Source organism: Caloenas nicobarica, chromosome 8 (genome assembly GCF_036013445.1).
Source record: "Caloenas nicobarica isolate bCalNic1 chromosome 8, bCalNic1.hap1, whole genome shotgun sequence".
Lineage (NCBI taxonomy): Eukaryota > Metazoa > Chordata > Aves > Columbiformes > Columbidae > Caloenas > Caloenas nicobarica.
The window spans coordinates 20328520-20342915 of NC_088252.1; the positions used below are offsets into that span (position 1 = coordinate 20328520).

General features: G+C 39.0%; 1 protein-coding gene across 4 annotated transcripts in view; it reads left to right on the forward strand.

Moving 5' to 3' along the window:
- ATP11B (ATPase phospholipid transporting 11B (putative)) overlaps positions 1-14031 on the forward strand; it is a 68522-nt gene extending 54491 nt beyond the window's left edge. The window contains exons 29-31 of one of the 4 annotated variants that reach the window (XR_010606507.1): positions 4774-4907; positions 8618-11694; positions 13153-14031. Coding sequence is in view for 3 of the 4 variants with exons in the window: in XM_065639756.1 (XP_065495828.1) it covers positions 4774-4992 (219 nt within the window). In the remaining variant the exon portion in view is untranslated. Of the gene's footprint in view, positions 1-4773; positions 6554-8617 lie in introns of those variants that run through there. The other 3 variants (XM_065639757.1, XM_065639758.1, XM_065639756.1) reach the window with 3 other exon arrangements.
- Positions 14032-14396: the final 365 nt, after the last annotated feature.

Genomic DNA, 14396 nt, shown 5'->3' on the forward strand with positions numbered 1-14396 from the left:
TTCTTTGTAAACAAAACTTTGTGTGTATATGTACGTATACGTGTCTGTGCTTTATAAGAACTGTTGGAAATCCTGAGCCACATGTCGGAAGTGTTGCTCGGACAGATGCTTTAATTCTACTTATTGATGGGATTAACTATGTTTATAGAGTTTTTACCTTTGGACAGTGTGTTATGACTGTATGCAGTACTAGGGAAATGTAAAACACAAAAAGGGTTTGTGTTTCCAGGGAACGCTATCAGTGCGTAACGTTGTGCCTGGGACTCTCAAACTGCAGCATTTGCGTTAGCACAGCCCAGGCCCTGTTCTTTCCCCTTTGCAGGCCCGTGAGTCTGTTGCTGCCTTGTTTTCCCTTCAGATCTGCCTTCTGGCTCCGTACTCCTGGCCCTGACTTTATGGCCTTTGATATTTGTCTGTATTTTTTCCTCTGGTTACTGTTTCATAGGATTCCCTTCCAAATAGCTTTCATATCTGATCCAGCCCAGCTGTGTAGAAGTCAAGGACAGGTTTCTCTTCCTTTCGCAGCATATGTCTTCTGTAAGGAATGTATCATTTCCAAGAAGACTATTCAAGTGCAAACATGCATTCACACTAGTGAAGTATACGAGAACATCTTAATATGCCAAACTTTGAACAGGGGTAACCTCTGCCTCTACAAGTTTGGATATTGTGTTAGCATAGCGTGGTGCTGATCCGTTAGCTAATCCACAGAATAAATGAGGGACTAAATGAGAGGAGACTATTTTGTATTTATCTTTGGTCAAAAAAGAACACACATCTACTTACCCGCTGATACTTTTATGTAATGACTTTGAGATAACAAAAGAGTTTGGCATTTGTAGGTTTACTTGATTCAAAGAGATGAAGAGTAGGAAAACTAGAAATGTGTTGAAAACATAAGTGCCAGTGAGGTTGTTAGATGTCAGCGTTCTTATACTTTCTTTTAAATGTTTAAATCTAATTGTTTGAGATTTTGGTATACAGTGTTTGGAGGGTTAAGGAAAGTGAGCTTTACCGTAGGGAGCAAGTTTTAACTTAACTGGGGAGTAGTAATGGCCGTCTCATATATTTTCTGAAACATCCGTGTGGCATCAGACACGTTGGCAGCTAGGACCCGGGGTCAGGAAAACAGGCTGCAGTGCTTTTAACTTCATGTACAGGATTAAATATGTTTCCTGTTCAACAAAGTCCCAACTGCATATTTCAGTGTGATTTAAATGTTTAGTTGAAATGTCTGTCTTGTGGCATGCAGAATATCCTGTAATAAGACAAACAGACTGAAATGGTCCTTTCTATTAGAAGGGGCAAAACAACTAAAACTCCAAAATTTTAAACCAAAATCTGAAAACTTTGAATTAGATTTCAAATTTGTTGGGTTTTCCCCTTTTGTAGTCTATGGTGCGCAAAAAGACTCAACACCCCTAATACTTGTGCACTGATAGACTGTATTTGATCCACCTATTAACTTGAAAAAAATGCCTCTTTACCTTGTAAATGTGCCTTGTTCTCTCAAGAACAGATCCGTAAAATGAAAGTTCTTGTGAAAAAGGTAACTGTTTTAAAGCAATGCAAGCATGGCGCTTTGTAAGATTTGTTGCTTTTCTGTCCTTCTAGATGGAAGAAGATCAGGGTTCAGTCAGCTCAGCATGTGACTTTGCTGAAAGCAGGCACAGAGGGGAGGACAATAGGCAACTGCTAGATCCGTCTAGCCTGCCCGACAGTTCTTGCGTTCACTAGGTAGTACTCCCACTCTACCCTAACCTGTGTGTACATATGTTTTTTTATATATCATACATAGACAGTCATGGAGCCATCTCCAAAATACCCATATTTTTGGTATCTACAAGTAAATTTGCATCATAGTATGTGCGGTTTTGGTTGTTTTTTTTTTTTTCCTTATCAAGCTGAACCATTCTTTAGTTCTGCACTTCAGTCGCTTTTTGATTTGTTACATGAAATGGGCCATTATCATATAAAATATTATATTTATTGTGATCCTGGATCTTGCCTTATGAAAACACCTTATTTGCAGCCTAAATATGAATAATATCAGATATTTCTCTATACTTATTAATTTTTTCAAAGCATTGTCTCTCCTGCCTTTTGTTTCCTGAGGGGCATTTTCAGGTCTTTAGAGACCAGTATGCTCTGTTGTCTTACCATGTTTTACTTTAGTATAAAACTATGATCATAATTGTCCACCACAGAGATAAAAGTGAGAAAAGGGACTCTTTAGCATAATACAAGTATTTTCCTTCTAGGTAGCGGATATAAAAATAAAATCCATTTTCACGAGGCAGTGATAGATAATATAAATGTTGTTTCCAGGCTTATGTAAGGTCACATCTGTTGTTTTTTAAAAAATGGTAATATTAACTTTTCCATAAACTGTGGTTCAAGCACGATCCTAGCTTTTTGTGAGTATCTAGCTTGAGCAAAGGAGATTTTAGTGAAGAAGAGATACCAGCCCTTCAAAATGCAGAGCTGAGGGTTCACTCCTTGGAAGCTACAATAGTTTGGGTTGCTCTTGGCTCCTCTTTCTGCCAGTCTGAATAATATCTAGGGCTGCTGGCTCTCCAGTCAGCGGATTCTAGGGAAAAATAAATGTCTGGTCCATCTGATCCTACATACAACCACTGTGAGATGATCTTCTGCAGTAACTCTAAAGGTATTACTTGATCTGTTTCAAGATAATGCATGGACTAAATGTTCTTTTTGAAATCTTAAGCGTAGGAATGTTGAGTTTGTTTTGTGTTGCTGTGAACGCAACCATGAAGATCACTGTGTATGCAGCAGGGAGCTTGTTTTCTGACCTCCTGATAGCGATTCCTTCTGTTCTGGGTAATTTCTTGTCCGATACACTGGGAGCGCAGCATGAGGTGGCTGCGAAGGTCATATTTGCTAGTACTGCAATGCTGCAAATTGTGCCGTTCCTAATTATGGTATCTCCTGTGGCGGTACAGTTGTGGCCAGATGGATGGGCATTCGGGGACTCGAGCTCTGAGATGTGGTTTGTTGTGGGTTTGTTTTAACCAAGACCCCTTTTAGACCTGTCAGTTGCAATGCTGCTGCTCCTGTGTCTCAGGTATTTACAAAGTTCATTGTCACACTAAATGTTCATTTTGTGTCCAGGAGAGCTCCCAAACGAGTACGAGTCAGTCAGAAGTGTGCGTTCTGCCTGCACTCCTTCGTGGCCTCTGAGCTGCAGCGACTGAATCAAGGATTTCAGTTTGTAATGTTTTCTCCAAGCTCCTACAATGGTTAACTGACAATCCTGTGAGCGTCACGTTAAGGGATGTGACGGGAAGATCGGGAGGGACCGTGGGGACGCGGAGCAGGGCTGAGGAAGGGGCAGGCATGGAGAGCTGCATGGAAACCCCAGTTCTGCCTGCGTGCTCCCCTCCTGTCCTACCAGCTGGGATTTTTCTCTTGGATTTCCAAATGCCTCTTGTTTCTGTTTGCTGCCTCTTCTTTGTAGCACAGGAATTGTCCTGTTACGAAGCTGTAATCTGTCCAGATGTCTGTTCAGGGGGATTAGGAAGGAATGTGTCCACTCACAGTAAACCATTCCCATAGGAAACTCTGAGGTTCTTTGCTTCTGTTGGAGTGCTGGCCAAGTGTGGGTGGCATTAAAGGAACTGGGATTGGAAACCAAAGTCTTTAGACAACAGAGTGAAATGTTGAGGGAAGCTCCTAAGTGAGCTCTGTCCTATTATAGACTAAGCTGCCTCCTCCCAGGTCAGATTTCCTCCTTCACTGGTGTCCGAGCGTGAGGTGAGGATAATGGATGCTTAAATTTAGCCTGTGTGTTTGGAATTTGACAGGGTGCTATCTTAGAGAGTCTCAAATCGAATTAAAAAGCATCCCCACACTCCATATTTGTATTTCCTTTCGGAAACGATACTGAAGTCAGTTCTGGATATTCTCTTTCCATCAGTACTAGATTTCAGTTAGATTTTAGTTATGCTGTGGTTGACTAGTGTGCAAAAATAATGTAGAGGAGCACACTTGACTTGAACCTATATGTCTCTGTATTACTTCTTTCACTTTGGGTCTTTTTCTCACCTACTGAGAATGAACAGTAGAAAGTTTACTATGCTAACGTTGAATTATTCCTCATGCTGGCGTGAACGTGACTGCATCTAATATCAGCCTTGTTTGCATTTAGATAAGATATTCACAAAATTGGGAATGTGCTTCTGTTCCTTACCAAGCCAAGCGTATCTGTGGTAGAGATGTAATGTAAATTATCATAACAAGTTGCATTCTACACTTCTTGAGGAAAAGTTATTACTTATGATCAGGTTGCTGCATTATATTCTGCAGCCCTGGTCTGAAGCTCTCTCTTGATAGATTTCCCTTAAAATAGGACAGACCTGCAGCTTGTATAAATAGTTGTACCTCCGCTGAGGTTAATCAAGGCTAAAACTGCGTGATGTTCTGTGCTAGAGATTCATTATAGCTGTAACACAGAGAACTGCAAAACAGTTTATTTCCAGCGTTAAGCAGAGATGGTGCTAAAGGATTTCCAGACGCTCACCAAGGCTGCATGCAAACCTTGGGAAGATCAAATTTTAGTCTATATGGACCTTAGGAAGGGAAATGGTCATGTTATTAGTCACTGTAGTTCTCCTATAAAATGGAAAAATATTCAACACTCTAACTTTAAGAAAACTTGCTTTTCCTAAGTGTTTTCTGATAACATCTTCATTGCTAGAATCTCCGAGTACTGATTTTTGGTTTTAATTTTTTTTTTTTTCCCTCCTCTTCCAGCTTACTGAGGCAGGTTCAGGTATCAACTGCTTGGACTCCATGTGCTGCTTCTCAGATGGGGAAACAGCATGCACATCTGTTAGAAGAATGCTGGAACGACTGATGGGAAGATGTAGCCCGACCCGGGTCAACAGGTGTGGCATTTCTCTCAATAGCCTTTGCTGCAGACGATTCTCCTATAAACTGGAACCCGATGAGCCTGCAGCAATAGATGTCTAACAAACCAGCTGCAGGTTTTGCTTATTTAAGTAGAAAATGCAGCTCTTTGTCGTACTTTTTTTTTCATCCTGAAAGACAAGTTTCTTGGGGTTTTATTGAGTGCTTTCTTTTGGGATGGGGAGGGGGAAAACAGTTTTCAAAAGATTTCTGTTAAAATGTTTAGTTTGGCTTACTACAAGTTCTTGTGTTGTATCTATCATAATTTCTCTTGATTTGTACATTCTTCTCTTTAGAAAATCAAGCCTTGCTGCTGTTTTTGTTTTCCTTTTTATGACTTTTTTTTTTTCCTTCACAAATCAGGAGTTTGTAAAGTTGAAAGAGTTTTCCCTTTGGTTCTTGATGTACAACCTCCAAATATTTACCTTGGAGCTTGCATTACTCCTGAGGATATACAAAAGGCTCACACTCCCCCCCTTAAATATAACTTCATTGTTAGAAGGAGAGTCTTTAAATCTTTCAGCCATTGATTGATATGAAGATGAAATATTTTTATAGTATAACTTTTATAATCTATTTCTAAAATCAGAGCAATTGACAGAAAAGAGCCTTCAGGTTCTGAGAATTTTAAATTTTTTTTTTTTTTTTTGTTCTAGAAGGTATATTGTCAAAATCATGCGTGCCATTCCAAAGTATGTGCTAAATAAATCTTTTCCTTCTCAAACCACGTGTCAAACAAACCTCAGTGGGATAAAAGCACGTTAGAGTGATACTTCTAAGGAGCAATATTGCTCTTGAAGTCAGCGTTGCTGTGAGAAAAGCTCTTACTAAACCTGCTAATGTGCCATCTCCCCATTTCCAAACAAACAGGGCCAGCTAACAAATGTGGAAATATTTGGGGGTAGAAATAAAAATAGTCTTTTGTACATCGTAATCTCTCAGTCCCTGAATGATATCACGGTCCTTCATTGCTCAAAAGGCAAACCTGAAAACATTGCCCTTCACCCATTTTCAAGGAAACTCATTTTGTATTTGAATGACGTTGTCTCCTTTGGTTAAAGGTCTGTGATATCATTCATCCCATATGAAATCTTGTGTGGGTAATTTTCACTGACAAGCTCCGTCAGTTCTGATTCTGCCTTTAGGCATTGATGGGGGAACGTGGAATTAATACATCTCGGGTTTGAACTCTTGTGTTGAACACGGTGTCGGTGGTTTCAGTCACTTTCTCTCTCTGGCTTGCTTATGAAATTTATTCAATGTTTCTACAAATCTAGGGTATGATTATGCAAATTGTTTCATTCCATATAAAAAATGAACTGTTATGATTAAGTACATTTTTAATTCAAACTCGTGCTGTATAGAAAGCGAGCATGATGTAAAAAATAAACAATTTAATAGAATTTTTAATCTACAAGGTGAGCATTTAATTGGTCTAAAAATCAACATTTTGGTAGCAGTTGCTTTAAGGTGTTTTTGTTTGGAGTTGGTTGGTTGGTTTTTTCCACTTCTCTGTAAAACTCTGCTTTCCAAATGAGGAACGTTTCGTGCTACTTTTTTCATTTATTATTATCTAATCAGGGCAGATTTTTAGTTAACATTTGCTTAGTAATGTGTAGTCTTATAAGGTAGGTATTCAGTGGTTTATTTTCTGCAATGCATTTACATTTTTATAGTTTCCTCTTTTTTTCCACTAAACTTTTCTTTCTTTAAGATCTTACAAATATTTATTGAAGATAACTCGTATTTGACAGAATATTAAACATTTTTTGAAGACTGCTTTTTCTCAGGTTTCTTGTCTGCTTACCTAATGTAATTTTCAGATGAAGTTCCATCTAACCGAATAATTGTAGTGTTGTTAGAACACAGAATTTAGAATTATGTTTAATGAATATGCAAAACTATCTTGGTGCTACACTAAGGGCTTGAAGTTCTGTAGTTTTTGCTTCTGCCTCTGGTTGAAATTACTCTGAACCATCTTCTAGTTTCACTTAAATTTATGTACAGTATATCTAGAAAAGACATTTTTTTGTTTTGGTCTTATTTGCTTTCTTCAATGACTTCAGTTCCTTCCACTCAGCATTGACACTTAAAATATAGCCTAAAAGTCAAGGTACTAAGACTATTTTTTTCCCCTACGCTTTCCTGGCAATATATGAAAGTCTTCGTTTATTTTTTAATGTACTAATTGCATAAATCACATGAGGCAGTTGACAGTTGTGAAATGCTGAAGGTACACTTAACAAATCTATTTGGTGATTTTAAAACGCTCATAAAGTTGTTGAGCCTTCGTTCATGAGCTTGAGCTGCGTTTGTTTTTACCTGCAGCCGGTATCTTCAGTAGATTGCGCAGTCCCGAACAGGATGGTCTTTTGAGTACTCGTGCTTTATACAACAGCTTTTTATTCAACCAGGAGGCAGCTGCAAATTATTTTTGTCGAATGAAGTGACGCTGATAAATATGTTGTCTGTGAGTGCTGTAGAATGCAGAGCACTATTTTAAACAATGTTGCTGCAGCTCGCTCGTGTTGTATTCTGTGCTCCGATACCCTGTCAAATATGATATTCTGTCAAATACGATAACTGAATATGAAATCAAATATGGTATCAAATTTTGATAGAAACTTTGATGAATCAAAGTTGTACAAATGCTTGGAGTAGCGGGCCACAGGAATATAGTCTGTTGTACTTAATTTACTGCTTGTAAAATGTATTTGAGAAGTGGTTTCTAAAGCTTCATTCACCAGTTAGAATATAGAATGTGTGTTGTAGTACGATAAAACGCATTTTTGTCTGTCTGTTCCATTAAATTGTCTGTCAACTTGTCAGTCACTAAAATATTAGGAATGGTGGATCACATACATTCTTGTTCAGTAGAATTCATTTCTGAATTGTTCAGATCTCCCATTAGTGGTGTTCGTGTCAAGGCACCGCATGTCAAAGTTCTAAAGAAACAGCAGATTTCTGACAGAGGCAAATTTGGAGGATAAGTTTGTTATATTTTGATTTCCTGCCTTCCAACCTTCTATTTTTCAGCTTTTCACATGCAGTCCTAGAATACCGTGCAACCAAGAATAACGAACATTTCTCCCTAAATAGTAATTAAGAGAAAGACATCGCGAGATCCCAACTGAATCAAAAGCTGTGACATGTTAGGAAGTTTTCCCGATGCCTTAAATTTTAACTTAAATTTAACAGCAAGGGATGAAATATATTGGTGGTTGTAGGTAAGTTTTGCCTACCCCCACGTTCAGACCGCGTGGGGGTTCATTTAACACCAGCGTCCGGGGGTTTCGTCCACCCGCAGCGCTCGCGGTGCCTCCACTGACGCGGCACCGTTCCAATTGCCCTTGAGGCACAAGTTTAAAACTTTAGTTGTAAAACTGGCGCACAAACCACTGCTCATTTTAGTTCGTAGTGATGAAAATATCTGTAGCTGTGGGTAAACTTTGCCGGAAGGGTAAACCTAGAATTGTTACTTACAGAGTTGGCATGATGAATCGCAGGCTGTTGTCGAAAGTTTGAATGAGTTGCAGGTGCCCACAGGAAACTAACAGACGAGTCTTTTGAAGAGTTACATTTGCCTAATCTCATAACACTTTTATCTTTTGCTTTCCTAGACTTTTCTCCTCACCTCTAGCTTGTAAGTCCCCAGTCAGCCAAACTTTTTTTTTTATTGTTACTTTAGATCATGGAGTTCATCGGATCCCTTCTATGCCAACGACAGAAGCATCTTGACTCTCTCCACAATGGACTCGCCCACTTGTTAACAGGGACATTTGTAAATGCCGTGTGGAAGCCGAGTGGTGCTCACACACCTCTGGCAGGTTCTGGAGCGAGTTCAGTGCCGCATCCCTGCCCTGGGAGAGACTTTAGCGCGGCTGCTGCCGACAGGCCGGGGCTTGTCTTGTGCCCTGGTGTAACTCACCTGGACAGTCATCGCTTCCGATATTTTTTTTCTAATTATAGCCACAAATTGCTAAGTATTTTTTTTTTTAAGGAACATTTTTACCTCTGACCATTTAATCTTTTTTGTTACCATAAGAGCAGATTGGAATCCCGTATTTGGTATTTATCACTGTAGCACAGTGAGAAAATCTTTTTCCTCCCAAATTCGAGTGATCCAATCGAACTGATTTTGCACAATGAAACAAGTCGCATTTTTTGTGATGACCCTTCACTTTAAACACACACATTAATTTTGAGCTGTCTCATACAGATGCTGTCTTAGCAGATTGCAAATCAATTTTGTTATTTCTGTGGTCAGTTACTATATTCTATACGCAATCAGTTTAGTAATTTTTGAGAGTTAAACACAATTCAAATATTTATGCTGGTGTATGAATGGCAATATATTAGTCATTGCATTGCAAAGCACTGTTCACTTTTACAAATCAATAATTTGGAATAATAAGGGATATAACAGTTCACTGTTCTTCTAAACTATAATTCAGAAGCCACTCATCTTTTATTATGCCCTATGTGTTTTGTTAACAATTCTTGATCTTGACTTTTGGAAACGTGTAAGAGTTGGTGGATTGTGCTGAAGTGTCACTAGCATAAATTTTTTGAATTATTAATCCTTTTAACGTTGGTGAATTTTTGCATGTTTTATTCTTTTTCATGTATTTATATTTGGTCATGTTGTACTTTGAAGATACAATTAATGCTTAATTATCTTTATATATCTGAAGGATCTGAGACATTGATGGCCATGTTTTGATACGTAAGTACGCCAATAAAAGCAAATTGCAGAGATAGAGCTTTGCATGGTACATCTCGCAGGTGCATCTCTTGTCCCAGGATAAACGTGTCTGCGTGTTTGGGGTTTGGTAGCAACATCTGCGTGTCTGTTCTGCCAGGATGGCTAAACCTGTTGGTTGCCTTTAGATGTGGGGGATAAAATCGAGGTGCTGCCACCAGGGCCAGCAGTGGAGCATTGCCTGAGGTACGGCAGCTTTTATGGCTCGAGGCTGGTAAAAATGCTGCTGCTTCTGGACCCTTGTTTGAGAATCCAATTTTAAGTCAGTCTCTAACGCTGAAGTCCCATCAATAATCTTCCTATCAGACAGTTAAAGATGTAAAGCTGCATATTAAAATTATCTCTGGGTGGAATAAACTGTAAATCGAACACAGACTCTAAATAACACCCATGAGAAATTCTTTATTAAAGATGTGGTTAAGCGTAGGATTTGGACAAACCTGGTATTAGCTGCTTTCACCCTGCCTGCACGAGTTCACGCTCTTGGCTGAAGAGCTGTCTCCCAAGAAAATGACATGGCAAATACTTTTTATTTCGTAATTGAGGCAAAAGCATCTTACCTTCCTGGTTTGACATACGAGTGAGGGGCTGGGCTGCTGCCAGACTGAATCCCTCCTATTACGTTCGTCCCAAATTCTCCTGAGTTCAGTGAGCTGCAGGAGAGGGAGCGTCCAAAACGTCCGACTTTCCTTGTATCAAATGCTTTGGATGTTCCTTATCTATCAGCAGCTCTGCTGTTCGTTATTCTTGTTCATGGCTTTAACCAACATTGGTTCAGTTCTTCTCTTGGAATTTTTATTTTTGCATTAGTGACTGGCAGCCTCACTCTGAACTGAAGGCTGCAGATACTGCGGGATTTTTAAGATCTTGTTGTTTAAGGCAATGTTAGTGTAGTAAAAAATTGTCATTGCAACCTCATTTTAATACTCGTAGTGACTTGGACGTGCAGTACGTGAGGTTTTCGTCCCACTGGCACAGATAAAGGCCAGTTCACAAATCCAGTGAGAAGCTCTAAAAGTTAATTATGAAACAGAAGAAACAAAATCAAAATATGGCAAATTTTCCTTTAAAACAAGTGTTTAAATCAGCATTCACAGTTCATATTTGTATCATGCCTTCAAATGCGTAAGCGCACTGGAGCTTAAGTTTGAAAATTCCAGTTGTACAATAGATCCCCACATCGAGTGTCCGGAGCGTTAAAACCACGGAAAGCTGAGTCTCCCGTACTCCCTGTAACAGGTATTAACGTGTGACTCGTCTGACTCTGGATAGTTTGAAACCTGGTTGCCATGTGGAGGTGCAATAAACTGATTGTCATCTCTCCAGTCCCCAGGAAAACTTTTATCCAGATACACACTAGTAACAAAATGTGCTTGGATTTTGCCTACGTCTGTAACTTTTTAATATGTATCATATATATAACGTTAAACCTGTTTTCAAAATAATGATTTTTCTTATTAGGAGTTTCTCGTTCTGAGCGTCTTTATACTGCCATCAATACCTAGAAAATAATTGTTTTAAATATTCTAATCAGATATCTGCTGTTTAGCTGTATTGTTTACCTCTAAATCAGTGTTTCATTTTTCAGCAGTGCTTGTGTGTCCATGTCAACCATTCAAATCATCCGGTCAGTTAGTGTGACCATTAACCTCATTACTCTGTGTGATTAGTGTATCGTGTATTGAAATATAAACTGATTAACTTTTATGGCAGAAGGCAGAGGCTTTGATACACAACCCCACTCCAAGCATCTAGATTGGCTCAGCTCTGTACATAGATGTATTTTGGCTTTTACCACACAAATATCTTAATTGTATTTGCACAAAAGCAGCACAGTCCTATATTTGAAGAATAATTTACGTTCATTATGTGTTTCTTTAAAACCTTCCATCTCCTCTTCTCCCTTTCCCCCGCTTTCCCTTTTCCCAGTGTTTGTAAGGTTACCGAAGAAACATGCATTTAAACAATTCAGGAAGAACTTAAGAGTCCATCTGTCTGCCAAGGTATATTTTTCTATTCGCAGTAAATCTAAATCAGTAATTTCTCATTTAGTAAGAACGTAGAATTGATCTGCGTAAGACCAGGTTTTTTTGGTCTGACAAGTATTTTGGATGGAGGAAGTGACTGTGGTTTTGTACTGATGTCACCAATCTTTTGAAATTGCTTCTGTTCAAAGAAGAGTTTTGTTGTTGTTTCTTTGATGGCTCAAGTATATGAAACCATTGACTGCGCATGCAGGAGACTGAACAAAATACAGCTAATTCAGTATAAATCCAGCGTTTGTCTCTGAGTTAGAGTATGAATGGGTGAGGGAGAATGTTGCCATAGAGAAGAAAAGTTTGAGAGTTACCTCCTAACCTTGAAATCCATAATGTAGGGCAGAAAATCCCATAGTAGATGTTTGTGGTGAGCAGGAGGGGGATGTGTGGTCACTTTACTATGCAGGGTCTCTGAGGAAGCACCTTCTCCAGAGCCACCTTCAGCAGGATTGAGTTCTCAGCAGATTTTAGGCCTTATTCTCTGAATAATACTTTGCTTTTGTTACTTAGAAAAGCATCGTTTTAGTTGCCAAACTTACGCTTTTTAAAGGGTGCAGTGGAAAAGATTAAGTGGGAAGATGATCTGAATTGTTTCACAAATTAAAATGTAAATATTCTGCTTAAAATAGTCTGTATATTTTTTTAAGGTTACGGTGGGAGGGGGAACAAAAAAATGTGAAGGAATACTGAAAATAGGCTTTACATTTTCAGAATGATTTCTTGTTTTCCAGTGCAAAAGCTGATATGAGAAAAAGATTATGCAATTTAGAATGCAGATTAGGCAACTATAATTTCTTACTGGAAACCTTTGGTGATACTTTCAAAACCTGGTTTTTTATGACAGTATAACTTCTATATTGGGGGAAAAAAAAAAAAAATCTTATTTTCTAGTGTTAGAAATGTCTCCAAGCTGAAGTCTACATTCTTTTTAATAGTTTTATTGGATACTTCTGTACTTCTAATTAGTGATTTTGGTGAAATTCAGTCTGCAAAAGTGCTCAATCATCATGTACTTGTGAACCGTTGGAGTCTTGGTTTTGGGTGTCCCACACCCAGTACCTCTCACAGCCCGTCAGTCGCTGCACTCGCCTCATTACACAGACATCATTGATTTAGAGGAGTTATTCCTGCAGCTGGGAAAATGCTCATTACGGGTTGACCTTAGCCTTTTGCCTGTTCCTTCATTATTTCCCAGTTAGACCTCCTTTGCCGGTGTATTTATTTTCTGTGACTGTTTTCTGGTGGTGGTTGTTCCGTACGTTCTTTGCTTCTGTTGTTTGCTTCCAGCAGCTTGGTTGTCTGGGTTCAGCTCTGTGGACGGATCGGCTGCCTCGACTCTTGCCGTCAGTCGTCTCAGAAGCGCATTCGCCTCAGTATTTGCAAGGCTTCTGCTTCCTGTAGATTTTTTTTTTTTCCCTACAGTTAAATGCTGCTGGTAGGGGCAGCAGAAACACCGCAGTAGAGACCTTGTGCGCTGCCCGAGCTGCTCTGGCGTTTGTTACAAGGAACCTTCTCCTCCCGTTGGAGTGTTTGCCTTGCCCTTGCTGTCACCATGCCGTGATGTTGAATTGCAGTAGGTACATACAATTGTCATCACTGTAGATACAGCTTTTTGTTGTTGTTGTTTCCAGTTTGTATAAATGCATAGACATGAATAAAGCCATGGGCTAAAGACGCGCTATGTGTAACATGAAGTGGAATGAAATGAATACGCTGCTGTTCATGAGACAAAGTGGGACTTGTCTGAAAGAAACACCTGTGGTGTGTATTAATATTTCCTCAGCAGGTTTAAAGGAAATTATTTCATACAGCAGCAGGTTCTCAACCTTTTTACATTTTGGCATTGTGATAAAAGATAATCCATGGGGCATATAGTTTAAACAGGGGAAAATGGTTAAAAATGAGATTCACTTTCAGGTATAAATGTCATTATTGCAGCAAAGAATATATTTTTACAATGCCCAGTTATGGTCCCATGAGTGATTTTTGTGTCCTGTGCACAGAGAGTAACAAATGACCTAGATGCCATTGCTTTGCACTGAAATGTGATCAAGTTCTGCTTATTTTTTGAAAGAAAAAGCTTGAATTAATCATCTCTGCAAGAAGTATATTTTTAAAGATATTGATCCTTTATTTTAGGCGAATAAGGGGCATTGACAACTGGAAACTGTAGCAATAATTAGTACAAAGAATTTTGGACCTCTGACACTGTGGCTGCCTCATGTTAATTTTTGATTCTGACAGAATCTGTGCGCTTGCTTCTTGTACAGCTTGGTCAGTAGAAGTTGTTTTAAAAATGGTTTATGGAAATTATATTTATTAAATAAAACTTTCATTTCTAGCTGAGTCATTGTTTTAATTATGCTTTAGAGGAAAACAAGCCGGAGCAAAGCGAGGCCGGGCTGCTCCTTGTGCGCAGCCGCAGCCTCAGCCTCTCCCCATCGCTCTCCATCATTCTGACTCCTGCCCGTTGGCCTTCAAGGGAGGATGGCTTCAAATTTTACCCTCCGAAGACACAAAATTTGAGTTTAAAAGAGAAACAGTTAAAATTTAATGTAAAACATTCCAATTACGGCTAAGCAGCTTTTGTTAAATTGAGACCTTGAAGACAAGTTACTGGAAGAACTTCCAGAAGCAGGGAGGTAATTCTTGAACCAGTTTAAATG